We start from the raw sequence: 16,040 nt of genomic DNA on the forward strand, positions 1-16,040 counted from the left end.
GTTTACCTCTCCATTCAACGGCGTGTTTCACCTGTCTGCTACCGCCGTTTAATCAGTAAGCAGGTTACAAGCACTATTAAGGCACATTAAAAATTCCTGCACCTCACAATTTTATAGAAACTTCGTGTGTCGTTGCTGGCGAATCTCTCCTCAGCGCCGGCAAGCACCTGCTCCTCGTACTCGGATTTATTTTAGACGGTGAGTTCTCTTTCCGCAGCTCCCGTCTCTTTATATCTTTCTCTGTTCTGACGTGTAGCCGCTCAGATTATGCGGCTTCTGGTCCGGTTCTTCTTATCTGTCACTCTCTGGCATTCGGCATCAAACCTGTGGCATCAAGCTATTACGCTGTCTTCCACGCGTCGTGCCTTCCATCTCTCTCGCAGTTGTTTCAATGGCACCATTCCACAGCCTACTTAAAGCTTCTTCCATTTCTTCTTGATGTTTTGCGATTTGTTCATCAAGCTTTTCTGATGTATTCCTCTGCCACGCCATCTACTGTCAACCGCTGGATGTTGAAACGTAGCGTCCTCTTAATGCGAGTCATCACCGCGTTCGATAACCTGGCACGAATCTAGCACAAGACGAGATAGTCGTCAGAAACGACATTTAGTCTCCGAAAAGACCGTACAAGCCATGATCGATCTGGGAGCTAGTCTACATTTGGATGTCACCAGGTGTGTTTCCGAATATTCAAACGTAGAAAGTAGGTGCTACAGATGGTCATTCCTCTGACCGCGGCGCAATTTATGAGCCTCAGACCTTACTATTGGTCGACAGATAAAGGCTATGTCTTCCAATGACAGGACTGTAGCGTTCCTCCCTCCCGATCTGCGCATTTTCATCTCCGTCCAGGCTTTATTGTTGGATTTTAGCTTATTAGATGCTCATTTGACTACAGCGTCTCAGCGAAACAGACCTCGAAAAAGTAGTGTGAAGGGCACATGTAGGGTTAATTGTTATCTACAATATTGTTGAAGAAAGTATAGCTTTATCGTTTGTATTAGCGCCGGTATGAGGATGGAAGCCAATTGAGCGCTCTTTTTGCTATCAACGGGATAGCAATACCATAGCGCCGTAAATACAAAAAATAAAACTGTACTTTCTTCAACAATATTGTAGATAATAATTAACTCTACAATTGTCCTTTACACTACTTTTTCGAATTCTGTTTCGTTGAGGTACTGTAGACTACAGTCTGTAGTTAAATGAGCATCTACTGTGCAAAAAACCGAAAATAAAGCCTGTCTCCGTCTGCCATCTTAGGCGCTGTTTGAGCCACCATTTACCAACAGGCAACAGACCCTTTAGTTCGCACCTCCTAGCTTAGCTGCTTCAGTATGTACATGAGGCATTTCCAAGTATTTTTTTTAAACGAGTAGGGAAATCTGCTATCAGACACCTGAGAAGACAACTCAGGGAGTGGGGTTTGGTATCCCGACCCCCCTACTGGGGCGTGAGGATCCAGACCCACTAAAACCCTACTCGAGTCTCCAGCCTCAATCCCCCCTGGAACCACCTTATCGGTATTACTTCAGGGAGGGGCTATTGTGCTTAACGCACACTCTTAGATAACTACTGGACTATGGTAGTTAGGCTGTTTATTCGCCGTTGATCGGCTTTCCAGCGGTTTTGTAGCTCAAGTACGATCTGGGTAGCAGCCGCATTGACCGCACCCCAGACGTCCGAGCTAGAACACATCCTTTGGACTAAGTTATCCGGAGTAGTGTCCTGTCCGCTAACTGCCATCATGTTGCTTCTCACGCCCGCGAAACGAGGGCATATGAAGAAAGCATGTTCTGCAGTTTCCTCAACGTCCGCGCATTCGGGACACTCGGGGGACTCCGCATGCCCAAACTTGTGCAGATACTGTCTAAAACAACCATGCCCTGACAGAATCTGTGTCAGGTGGAAGTTGACTTCGCCATGGCGCCTGTTGACCCATCCGGATAGTTCCGGGATAAATCTATGTGTCCACCGGCCTTTTGTGGAATCAGACCATGCCCGCTGCCATGTGATCATCGAGGCCGAGCTTGTGGTACTCCGTATGCCTCTAGTTCCACGTTGGTTGAAGCACTCTACGTCCTCGCTGATGATAATGCCAATAGGCATCATACCCGCTAAGACGCAGATTGCGTCATGTGAAACTGTGCGGTACGCACTCGCCACTCTTAAGCACATGCGACGATAGGTGCTTTCCAGCTTGGCTAGATAGCTTTTGGTACCTAACGGCGATGACCACACCGGCCCGCCATACCTGAGTATGGACTGGACCACGTTGGCTAAAAGCCTTCGCTTTTGGCATTTCCAAGTATGGCCATCGTTCATCAACGTTTAACTTAGATCTTCGAGGAAGCGGTAGGTAGGGGCTTGAGAGAACCAGAATTATACTTGATGCTCCTTCCAGGTAACGGTAGTCAGTGCATGCCCCATTCATTATATTATAATAATATTATTAATTGAATATATTTTTTCTGAAAACATATTCACGAGAACATGAGGCCATTGCAAATCATGTTTAAAGTTGGTTGGCTTTGGACAGCTTTCGTCCTCTCCACTTCACTTCGCTGACACCTATCCCCCGTGCTCGAAAAAATTGACCGCCCTGCATGAAGGCAAATATAAAACGCATTCAGTGCATACAGTTTTACCCCTGGTAGTATTCTTTTATCTGTCAGCCCATGGACATGACTACTGAACTGCTAACAGTGTTTGTTTTTCTCAGTTTTCTACCCTTCAAAACAATTCATTCATGAATTGCAGTGCTGAATGATTGCTCGATAAAGCTGTCAGTCAATTTTCTTGCTTTAGACTGATATTTTTTATCTTAAAGTTTAGTTTTTTAAACTGCCTGCTTTTTAGAATCAACTAAAACCTGGCCAAAAGAAATTAATCAAAACTTCGGAGCAATGTTTACTTTTATTGTAATTTCGTTTACCTTTGTTGGCAGTTCGAAATGAATGAATGATTCACATTTGATTTCATTCACTATTGTCGAGAATAAATTAATGTAGAGAACACCCAAGTAATTCTCTCGAATCGTTGGTTTCAGGTTAACAATACTGAGTTCATTTCATATGTACTAGAAACAGCAAAAAATAAGCAGTATATTGCATCAAATCAGGCGTATTGCATATATTGAATATGAGATTTCTAAGCACTGGCTATCCCAGTTAGGATGTAAGCTATCCCGTGCACCCGCACTGGAGGATTGACCATAACAGTTTCCTGAATTTCAAAATATCTTAAAAACAATACAAAATAAGCATAGTTTAGCAAAGGGTTCTAAGCGACAAGTTTTGACACTTTTTTCTAGTTCTTTACAAGCTGTTGAATGGTTTCTGCTGCGGAGATATGTTTCCTAAGATGATTTCAACATGCTAACTTTTAGGCCATATCTCCTTCTTTTGCTCGAACGCCTTTATTATACGATTATCCAAAATAGCAGTCCATTTTTTCGACTCGTTTTTGGTTTATCCTCAAACGAGTTATTATCACTAAACTTCCTGATTGCTATTCACTGAGTGCTGAACTTGCTGATCGACCTTCTTGGTTATTCTTCCTTTTCCGCTATGTTTCTTAGTGATAATCGGAAGTACACCGTTTATGCAAACGCATTTTGAAAAAAAAAACTGAAAAAAAAGAAAAGCTGCACAGATGCTGAGAATTGAGTGCAGTTAAGTTAAGAGTGCTCAATAGCGAAATGCAGTGCAGTGTACAGCAAAAACCCGGGCAACTTCACAATAGATCTAACTACTGATCGCGGTAATGAGTCAAGATGCAGTGTAATGTAAAACCATGAAGTGATCAGAACGTCCTAACAGAAATGATCACCTCATTCATTGCATGGCACGAACACAATTGGATACAGTTTTCTACAAAGTGTTTAACCTAATTACATTCGCCTCTGTGGAAAAACGATCTCTATTTGCCCGCACTGAAAACATGTCAATCATGTATCGTTTCAATACCAACAGCTGATTTTTCTGCGAATTTAATGCATTTCAAACATCAACTAAATTTCTCACGTAGGTACTGAGCCAAGAATAAAAAATTTCGTGTTCAAGATTATATCTGACTGCTAATTGAAAACAAACCCACCGGATGTTCTTTACGCCAAAATATGATACATTGCTTCCGGATGAATATGCTCGGAATGAGTATCCGTGCTGTAAATGACAGGCAATTACATTCAATATGGGGTTGCGCGATACATTCCCCCCTTTTTCCATTAAACAAATTAATTAAATTCGATGTTGACAGCATGTGAGCAATTTTGCCAATGCTAATTATTGTCATGCAAAGGCTGCGACCTTCTTTAGTGAATGGTGTTTTGTTTTTACCTTGCACGGTATTCTTAAGCAATTTTGTGCATTGTTTTTGTTCGTGCACACGGAAATGTGGAACAAATTTCACATCACATGAACTCAAAAAAAAAACGATCCACTGTCACTAATTGGTTTTTCCTGACCTGTAATGAATGTAATTGCCGCCAATAGAATGATATTCATAATTTCACGCCTTTCGAGCCTTATTTGCGAAAGTGTATTCTCACTTAAAAGGATTTAGGTCAATTGGCAATGAGCTTTTAACATTGAAGTGAAAATAGAAGGGGGGAATTCGGTTCCGTTAGTCTAATTAGTTCAGTGCATAACTCACCCGCAGGCAATGACTGTGAGATGTTTGAGGCATATTTTCCTCCGTCGAAGTTATGCAACACGACACGGGTCGTAACATTCTTCGTGTGTCTTCGCGCGAAGGCAACAATGGTGTCACGTTTGCTAGTCTATCGCCACAGGGCACGAGAAAAAAGAAAAGTTACGTAGAGTTCTAACGTTGATTTATGGTGCAACATAAACGGGACATTGTTTGCACAATCATACTTGACTACATAACAGCTGCAGCTGCACAAAACAATTTGCCTTTCGGACGCATTTTGCGACGTCAGCAAGTAACTTTGACTAACGAACCGGAAACCATGCAAACAATTTGGGTCTACTATTTTAAGACTCAGCGACTGGCTCGAAAATTCCTGAGACTCCTTCGGTGCGGTGATAAATAAAAATCGACCATGCGGCTGAAGCTGCTTTGATTGACAAACCATTCAACTGTCACCAAACTCGAAAACCTTTGAGTAAATAATTAACATAGAACGCGATGCTCATCAATTATTCCCGATGAACATAGCGCCTCCTGAGTAAAGCAACAAACACCACCTTTACCTACCTCATGGCAAGCTGCACATTGGCAACAACGAATTGGAAGTACTTCCAGCTGGGAATGTTTGTAAACAAACGATGGGTCCCATTACTGGCGGTCCATTCCGCCTGTACTAGTAAACGAGTTGAAAATAATTATTTATTTTATCTGTTCGTAAACGACCGTCTTCGGCTAATGGAGCGCTAATTGTGTATGCTGGAAATCGATTATCAGACGAGCTCCAAACTGTTTCCCATAAAGTCGGCATTGGTTGCTGTAAACATACATACCTATCTATCTACATATACACTTGCTTCGAGGAGGAAGACGATCGAATTCCTTTGTTCCAAGTAGATAGGCAGAACCGAATTAAGGACTGCAGTGTGTACGTTTTTTTGGATTATTGTTCCGAATGCGGCCCTGACCCTGTGGATCGAGTGAAAACTCATGATCAATTGAGTTAAACGTTTATTTTACCACGGAAAATACACACCTGTTATTATTGTGGCGGCGAAAGAATCCGACCATTGATTAGATACAAACGAGAAAGGATTTATTCGTCATTGATTCATTGGAATTGAAGATATATGTCTATGTTTTTATTGTATTTTTAAATCTGGTTAATGAAATATGGTTTGTGAATTATTGGTTGTGTAGCTTTTGTTATGAATGAAAAATGACGATATAAAATATTGTACAACCATATGTTTTTCATAGAGACATAGAATTTTAGATTGAAATAAAACAGCTAATGGTATTATTTGCCAAGCTTTATTCGGAGGATGATTCTTTGCCACTTTTATAAAACTTAAAACTTAATATAATTTCCTAATTATAGCTACCTCGACTGACTCGGAGGAAGTCTAATACGGAAGTACAATTGATCATTTTTTACAGTAATGGTGGTGATATATCAATGATAATATCGCGAATGCTGTCTTTCAATGCATCAACTATCTGCGGATTAACGGCCTAGATCAGAAACTTTATAGCTAGTCCCACAAAAAATAGTCCAATGATGTTAAATCACATGATCTTGGAGGCGAAATTATTCGTACGCCGAACGTTTTATTCAATAAACCAATAGCGGCATGTTGTACTGTCTTGTTGAAACCACAACTCCTCCACATGTCTCATTGTTCTTACTCTATCGTGGTACAAAAAAAAACATCGGTAATCTTGGAACTAGTGAACATGTACCGTTCCACTCTAGCTCTGGAGGATGCGTGCAAGTCTTCTTTGATGATTTTTCGCATGGTTTTTTCAGAAATTTTGGCTTTCTTGACAAGTTTCCTTATGTAACGTATCGGGATGTGAGGAATCTTTGCACGAACAGATTTGATCATGTTTGGTCTACGTGCAAACCGCAAACCTCCACTTTCCGGCTTGCGCGACTTAAGGCCATTCTGTAGAAATTTTTTAATGCAATAAACTGTGGCCCAATGACATCCTACACTCTTGGCGGAAATAGGATGTAGGATGACTAATTTGCAATAATACAATTTCGATGTTCTGAGGCAGCACTTAGAAGTAAGCGTAAACAAATACAATGTCAACAAAAATAAGTCATTAGTTAGACAAATCAACCCAATATTAAAGTTAAAACATTTTCGCATTTTTTCCTGCCGTACCCTGTAATATATCCGTTACATTTATAATGTAAATCTTCCACATGATTGTGGGGAAGGTGCTGCTCGAGCCAAAGATGCTGATATAATGTAAATTGAAGTGTATTAACTGAATGTAAATTGCAGTGTCCTAAGGGAATACAATTTATGAACGCAATAACGAGTATTTCGAATTCAATTTAAGGACCCATTATCTATTACATAATACTCTTAGCGGAGACTTTGAGTTATATAAAGAAGCGGGGAGAAAGAAATCGTTATCTATCTGATCTATCTGAACGATTTCTTTTTTGGTGACGATTTTTCTTTCTAGTCTGCATCCATTTTCAGTACTCGTCTAGAAAAATTTGCATATTTTTGACTCTCTAAGGCATCTTATAGTTTTCCGCTATGCATTCAGCGTCGATGCAAAAAGCAATGGCAGGGCCGACGCTAGCCAATTTGTTGCTCCACGCAAATGGCATCCCCCAGAATAAACGAAAAACAGCCGGTGTTGCTGTGCGCAGACATTTTACTACACCTACAAACTCGAAAACGCACAGTCTCCTAGCGTCTTTCTGCATAACCACTCACGAAGCAAACAATTCGTGAGCAGCCAGCTGCCCGTGAGGGCTAGCGGCACACTAGGGTATAGATTTTGCATTACTTTTTGCTTTCTTCTTCATCTTACGCCCTCGATTCTACACGTGCGGGGTGGGAGTGCGAGTCCTCGCGAACGATCGTTATCAGTTGCTCAGGCTGCAATGACGTGCGAGAACGACGACCGAGGCTGTTCGCTAAATACACACTCGCAAAAGTCGTTGCAATGCATGAATAAACAAGAGCGGGAGTCCGAAAGGAATGCTCATGCCGGCCTATTCATTAGAACGAGTACACCTTTGTAAGAAAATTAGCCCACACAAGTACGAGCTTCGCAACACTGGTCACAGTCAACCGCCATTTCTTTTGAATAATTGTCGATTTCTTGAAACCCATTATTAGAATGATAAACCTTCAAAAACGAAAAAGTTTGGTTCACATTTCCTGTTACTTCAGAAACTTCGTCCTCATACCTTGCTACTTCATCGAAGATGAATCTGCTGATTGCGGATTCTGAAGAGATTCGAAAATCTCTCCCGAAAACTTTCTAAATAATTTAATATCATCAATGCCACTTTTCCACCACGTTTATCTGAGTGTTTTGAATGTTGTGTTTTGCTGCGAATAGATTTTCATCAGGAGGAGGTGGAGCGCAAACAGAAAGCGAAGAATGGCGTAGGCGTATGGACCATGCACTGCAGGCACCACTTGGAATTATTCTCAAAGTACACTTGTCGAAAGTTGAGAGAGTACGATGGCTCGGTCTCGGTCACGTCGCAAGAATACCGGATGATCGTGCAGTGGATCTGTTCTCTTCTAGACCTCCATCGGCCTTAAGGGCCCCATATACGTACGTATATGTTGGGTTGGAAACGAATAAAATGTTGGCGGGTCATTCAGGTCGAGCGACAAGCCCAACATCTTTTTTTGCTGGCTTAGTCCGTGGCGCTCATACACAGGCGAGAGTGTTGATCGAATATGAATTCACCAACATTTTTGGTCATATGTTAGTACGTGTATGAGGGTCTTTAGGAATAGAGAGACCCAACTTACTAGATTGTTCGACCAGGTTGAAGGTTGCTTGTGTCGAGATGTTGAACGAATTGGCGGCAAATAACCCAGAATCCAATTCAGCGAAGAGTAACTCTAGATATCACCACTTGCCATCCCGGCTTTATGAAATCTATTTCAAACATGTAGATTTACTGGTTCAGTTACTTTGCTGCGGTTACGAGCCATGTTACGCGCCATCTGGATCCGGGAGGTCACTATGGCTCCGGTACCGGTTCCCATAATGCCCCCCTCAACATCAGTAATACGATGTCATGTCGCAAGTCAAAAAACAGTAGCACTCGACAAAGTAACGATTGGCGACTATCTCATGTCTTTCAGAGGCCATATGGCCGAACAAGTTTCTTTTCTGATCCAAGCACGGAACGGATTTCTAAAAACCTTCTCCAGCACCTGGAATCGGCCATATAATTTATACTAATCTTTCTAAAGAAGACTGTGTCGGTTGTCGAATTCTATTTTTCCTTTTTTTTTTAAGTTTTGAAAATGTTTTGAACGCACATGGAAAGCTAAGACCCAACTCAGTAATATTACGTGGCGAAGGTTATGAAAGCCACCTCAATTTAACAATATAGTTTTAGACAGCATATCTTGCTTTATTTAGTTTAAAACATCAATAGATGCAAAGACAGGTGCTATAGCTTACAGTAAGAATTTAAAAAGTCATAACAGTTTAATGCATGCGACAGTTTGAGTAATTTATTAATTTTACGTATTGACATGAGTTATTTCTAGCAATTGCAGTAGTTAGATTTTTTAACGGTAAAACAAATTCGTTCTCCCAACAAAAAAAAACGTAGCAAGTTTCCGTTTTATTCCGTTTGCTACTAAGTAGCCCCCATACAGAAGAGAAAAGAAAACTTTCCTCAACGCACTTTTAAGATTCTCTGTCGAGCCATCTTCGGTTAAGCAGCATGCAGTAGTGCAAATTGTTGTTCAATAGAAATATGCTTACCAAACGAATATATATTAAAATTCCTGGAAAAATAGATACCATACATTTAATTGCATTATATCTCGACCTCTCACCACCATTCATATTCGGAAGTTTCCGATGTAGACATTATAATTAGGGCAATCTAATTTCCAAGGTTTCCTTTTTATAATGCTTCCCCTCATTTTCCCTGTGTCAGTGCGGTTCGGTCATGTTTAGCTAGAAATAGTAATTAGATCATATTTATCATTAGAAACCGTAAAGAAAAGGAAAGCTTTATAGCTCTTCACAAAGTTTTGGTTGTTTCGTTTCATGTGTAGCCATTTATTTCAATTCTTTCTAATGTCTTAAGTTATGCACATAAAATTTCAACAAATTGAACTAATCCTTTCTTTTCACTTGTGACGTCCATTGTCTGCATACATCAGCAAAGCAGAGAAATTGTAACCCAGTTAAAAGCAATATTGCCAACTCCGACTTTGTTCAGTGTGTGTGTGATAGTTTCCAAAAACCCGTGTTTGTCAGAAATCCTACCACAGGATTATGTTTCCCGCGCTTAAGTACTCCTCCAAAAACAATCGCCTGGAGGAGAATCTCGCAGTATAATAACTAATACCACACAATTGCTACTAGAACGGTTTATAGCGTAGCAATATATCAGAACAAATACAGTTTATTTTTTCGGTATAGCCATTATTTGGAAAGCACGACTGCAGACCCTTTCGAAAAAAAAACTTCTTGACGGTTGACAACTAGACAGTCCTCAGATTTATATTAATGAAACGGCATAAACCTCATCCCAAATTATCCCTGAATAACCCCACTCGGCCCTTCGGTGTATATTTATTGTGTTCCTTCTCAGTTCCTTTTATGAACTTTTGCTAACAAATGATCCTCGTAATAAATCAGTGTGAGCAAATAACAATAAGTGTCGCTGTACTAACCGGAAAACAAAAATATCCAGCATTCAGTGTGTGCGCTTGCTCCTTTTTTGTGGCCAACTTATCCCCCAACAACGTGGAAATCAAGTGGCGTCTTGCTAATACCCGAGATGGCCTGCTTCTGGATTGTGCTTTGCTCTAAGTCAACTTCAACCAGCAGATCGATCCCCAAATCACCCCAATGCAGCTTTCCCGCTGGAATAAATACAATAACCCTCCCCTCTACCAACTTGCTCTTTGCTCATCTTCTAATACTTTTTGTAACACCAAAGTAAATGTACGAGTGAGTGTGGAAAACAAAAAACAAAACAATCTGAATTCCCTCCTATTTCTAGCAAATTTTTTCTCGAGCTATTTTCCTCCCTTTCTGCTTTCAAAAGCAACTACAGCTACTACTTCCTATTGATTATCCTGTCTCTACTTTGCGAGCGCACAAAACTGGAAAAACTCAACCGCCGGCGCCCTCCGGCCAAATTACGTAGAAACTAAAAGAGATAGAGAGAGCAACGAAGAAAAACAGCTGACGTTTCCGATTGGACGTTTAATTTTTGTTCTTATTGTCGAAGCAGAAAACGCTCGTGTGATTCTAGTTTATCAAATTATTACTTTATTATTACTAGAGTTTTTTTCGCCTTACGTCGAATACTAGATCGTTTATTAGACTCAAATGACCATGCCACTCCATCGGTTAGTATTCGGTGGAGGCAATTTTTGAAACTTGTTCGATAGCGTTACAGCTAATGAAATTTTAGTATGAATATTTGTCTTCAGTTAAACATTCTAGCAAAAGATTTCTAACTATTTGAATTATTAACTGTTCCATAATTATTTCTAGTCCCCTAGTGTTGTTTGATCTGAAACTATGAAAATATTTCTTGAATATTAATTTTACAATTTCGCAATCTTGCCTTGAGGAGAAGAAAACTAATCATCCAATCAATCGACAGCACTGCCTAAAGAACTGCTCTCTCTAGTTTTTCCGTTCTGTTGCCTATCTTTAATTACAGGTAATTGCCGTGATATCTATTCTCTTCATAGTATTATCTACGATAGCTTTGACACTCAATACATTACCGTCCCTGCAATCCGAACATAACGGCACCTCTCAGGACAATCCCGAGCTAGCGATGGTTGAGGCGGTGTGCATCACCTGGTTCACGCTCGAATACGTCCTGCGATTTAGCGCCTCGCCGGACAAATGGAAATTTTTCAAAGGCGGCCTCAATATTATCGATTTGTTTGCCATTCTGCCCTATTTTGTGTCCTTGTTCCTGTTGGAGACCAACAAGAACGCTACGGACCAGTTCCAGGATGTGCGCCGGGTGGTGCAAGTCTTCCGCATCATGCGCATCCTGCGAATCCTTAAGCTGGCCCGACATTCAACGGGCCTGCAGTCGCTAGGCTTCACGCTGAGAAATTCCTACAAGGAGCTGGGTCTGCTAATGTTGTTCCTGGCAATGGGCGTACTCATATTTTCGTCCCTCGCATATTTTGCCGAAAAAGACGAGCCTCAGACCAAGTTTGTATCTATACCCGAAACATTTTGGTGGGCGGGAATCACCATGACAACGGTTGGCTACGGGGACATCTACCCCACTACTCCGCTTGGAAAAGTGATTGGTACCGTGTGTTGCATATGCGGCGTACTGGTAATCGCATTGCCCATTCCTATCATCGTTAACAATTTCGCTGAGTTTTACAAGAATCAGATGCGGCGTGAGAAGGCCCTGAAGCGGCGCGAGGCCCTCGATCGTGCCAAGCGCGAGGGAAGTATTGTTAGCTTCCACCATATCAACCTACGTGATGCCTTCGCCAAGAGTATGGACCTGATCGATGTCATTGTCGATACTGGTGAGTACAACTTGCAATCTAAATATTATATCTAAATATTTTTTGCTAAACATCTAATGCCATAGATTGTAAGTGCTTACTCAACTCATAACTAAGCAAAACAAAATCAGTTGATAACGAAATAATACAAGTCCATCCACAGTTAGCTTTTCTAGTTTACTCGACTCTGTCATCGATATGCAATTATCAGTAGCACTCACAATACTCCGTAGTAATTTGTAAAAGTAGTGTCAGCACCAATCAATGGTTAGAATAGTAGTTGTCCGTAGACGAAGCTTAGTTAACATTTACCTACAGATCACCTACACAAACATACGAACATTACATTCGATTCGTACCAACAAAGCATTCGTCCCTTCATTTTGTTGCTGGTGAACTTTTTTTTCTGGTATGTCTCATTTGTTTGATTTTCCTTTTAGTGAGTCCTATGTTTTGTGTAACTCAATGTAATTAGTTTGGATTTTTTCAGTTCTTCTTTTTTATTTAAATGTGGAATACAATTACACAAACAAACTAAGATGTTCGATTATACTAAAGCATACTAGAACGAATGCTTATGAAGAGTCTTACCAAATACAAATTTTTATTTAATTTCTGTCTTCAAGCTTGTTAAAAGCTTACTGTTTATGTCGTAATATGTATGTTACATATAAAAAATTCTAGATAATAATAATGATAGTTTTGTAGAAATAATACAGCATCCAATCAAATCAGATCCTAAAAAGAAGAATAATATTTAACACCCTAAGAGTAAAGAACACAGCTCGTATTAGAAGAGTAAACATAAATTAAGCAACTGCTGCTATATAAGTGTTAATATATTAAGTTCATACGAGAAACAGTATTATTGGACATGTGGTGATCGTTTAATATGTTAGTGACGTTGTTCAGAATGCACTCGATGAAAAAAAACATTCCGACGTACATACAGATATCTAAATCAAACTATGAAGTCCTTTATGAATTACCAAATTATTCTGAATAGGTATTCTAAATTCTACTAAATTCAACTGCAGAATGAAACATACTATATTTTATTTAGAAAAACATGTTTATGGAAATATATTTCATTATCAATTAACAGTCGTAAAAAAAATCAGGAAACAAATCAGGAGTCCAAAACTAGGAAACTTTAATTTTACTACATGTAAGTATGTACATACTTTACATACGTTTCAGTTTCAGTCGGCTGCCTATTCTTTAAGCATCAACGTTTAATACTTAACAGACTTCGGTATCGTGTGCCTTTAACTTCGCCAATGTACCTCGGAAACACAGTGTAAACATGCATTTTTATGCAACCATTTGAAGTCCTATACTTCTACTTCTTCCAACTTCTTCGTACTTCTACTAACTTCAAAGTGCTTCATATATAAGTTTAACCCTAGAAATTCTTTTGAAAATTGCACTGGAAATTGAAGCAAAATATAAACAATTGAAATTCAGTTTTTCCAGATAATAGTTTGGACGAATTTATTGGCAAATGAAAGGTATTATTAACCCGAAGATTTCGACTAAATATGAAGATACTGCTCATAGTTCGTAAGCCATGTACAAAAATATATTTTAACGGAAGAAACATAGTAATAGTCCTGAAATAATTTTCTATTTTTAAATTCTAAAAAAGCTGAGCCTTGGGCTCAAAGGTGTGTTACACTTGACCTTTCTTTATCGACAGACTTTACAGGGCAATTACGGCACTAGTGCAACTGACTCTATCTCTTTAGCACTACCGCGCAGTGGTCCAAAAGAGCGAAAAAAGGAACTTTTTTCCTAGTGTCTTTTGCTTTCATTTGATCATTTATGGTCTTCAGCACTTTTGTTCGTATGAGTATCCCCCTTAATCTAAAACTGTCAAAAGTTCGTCATCGCTTACTATAATAAAAATAAAAAAAAATAACTTTTTTGTGTTAGGAAATATAGACATAGTTTCTTCGGCAAAATTTTAAATATTGTAAAAGCAATCAACTTTGCTGAAAAAATAAAATTTCTATCTTTATCGAGTGCTGAACTATAAGGCATATTCTTTCAAACTTCTTTAAAAATTGGTTTTTCATCCTTAGCTCTTGCTAGTTGCACTTTACAAAAATACAATGTTCTAGGCAATCATCGAAGCTCTCAAAATACACGTTTCTGCAAAAGACAGCAAATCTCTTGGATCCTTACCAAGCTTTAAATTTCGACAGTTTCACCAGCCCATGGGGTAAAATGGGGCAAGCGGATTTATGAAATCAGCGCTGCATCTTAAAGCTTAAGTCGAATACTATAAACTAGTATGGGTTCCGCTTGTCCCAAACCACGCAAATGAGCCTACGGCAAGCATACGTTTTATGTATTTCGCGATCGCTAAAGGCTCGATACACGTCCATTTTTTTGTGTTAGTAGATTGACACTTGGTTCCCTAATCATCCCAGAGCCACCGTTAGGTATTACTTAGGGAGGGAGGATATGTCTATGTTATGCTGGTTTCTTTATGTCTTAACTACTGTAAATGTCGCCTAAGTCATAAACTGCCTGTTCGACCCTGTATCTGACCCTGCATAAAGCTTTGCCTACACTCAAAAAAATTGACATGTCGCATCCACGTGAAAAATCATGTAAACTTCTGTACAGCAACTTACGTGAACGTCATGTACCAGTTAATGGGAAAATTGATAAAATTTACCGGGATCGCACGTAAACTGGTTAGTATGAGTGCGAGTTACCACCAATTCACGTGAATGTTACATGAAAACTGTGATGGATGAGAATTACCTATGTTTTCACGTAAACTTGACGTGCTGATTTTTTTGAGTGTAATACAGCAGTTGCACCCATTCTAACCGTTGCAACTCTGTCACAACATTTAAAATTTAAAGAATTTAAAATTACGTTTAGTGACCATTAATTTTTCCCACCGTAATTTTGGTATTATAGTGTGCCAATCGTGGATTGACACTAGCCATCCATCCCTCTATTATAATCTGATGCCACGGGGGGTCAAAGCCACTTTATTTAAACTGCATCAATTAGGCCTCTTGCGACTCGGTCGCGCTGGTCCTTTAAGCTTTGAACTGGTCGAAGTGTAGTTCTGGGCCTCCATACCAAAAATATAAATTATGGCAAACGTACATTATGGCTCCCGTTCATTATGGCAAACAGACATTATGGCATTCGTATGTATGGCTCCCGTCTATTATGGCAAACATACATTATGGCATTCATCTGTATGGCAATCGTACCTATGGCTGATGGGATGTCGTCCAATATCAGTCACCCCGCCGCTTATGCCTTATCGGCATCCATAGCCATTGATGGCACCATCAGCAGACTTCCCCTGCGGAATCCAAACTGCCTCATTGCCAGTCCGGTATGGTTTTCCATAATAGGTTTAGGATTACCTTCTCTAGTAACTTCTCTAACAAATAGATAAATAGAACTGTATGAGTGATTTCGTAGTGATATTCCCAGTTTTGTTAGTAGAATCGACCTTTGAATCCTCCATTCGCCTGAAAATTCATATGGCTCTAGGTAGTTCTAAAGTGTTATTCCAAACATATCAGAGTATGTTTGGATCGCCACCTCAGCGAGAGGCCAAAATGGGCTCCTCCTCATTCGTGACTGGAGTGAGGATCCCAATCAAATGAAAATTTATAACAGGATGAGTCCTAAATAAAAAGTTTTTTATAACAAAACCTCCCGAAAACTTTTGTTTATTATCACGAAAATGTTTATGGGTCATTCCACGCGAAGTGTCCGAGACCCGTGTAATCGACCTTCATGGATTTGAACCAAATTTTGCCAGATTGTTCGTCTTCGATCAGGAAGTAAAAATCCAAAATTTGCTACCGATCGGACATT

General features: G+C 39.8%; 1 protein-coding gene across 1 annotated transcript in view; it reads left to right on the plus strand.

The window, feature by feature from the left end:
- The window catches only part of LOC128734695 (potassium voltage-gated channel protein Shab), an 83,819-nt gene that overhangs the window by 15,159 nt on the left and 52,620 nt on the right, over positions 1–16,040 (plus strand). Inside the window, exon 3 of the mRNA XM_053829004.1 lies at positions 11,357–12,200. Coding sequence (XP_053684979.1) covers positions 11,357–12,200 — 844 coding nt within the window. The remainder of the gene's footprint in view (positions 1–11,356; positions 12,201–16,040) is intronic.

Source organism: Sabethes cyaneus, chromosome 2, assembly GCF_943734655.1.
Source record: "Sabethes cyaneus chromosome 2, idSabCyanKW18_F2, whole genome shotgun sequence".
Classification (NCBI taxonomy): Eukaryota; Metazoa; Arthropoda; class Insecta; order Diptera; family Culicidae; genus Sabethes; species Sabethes cyaneus.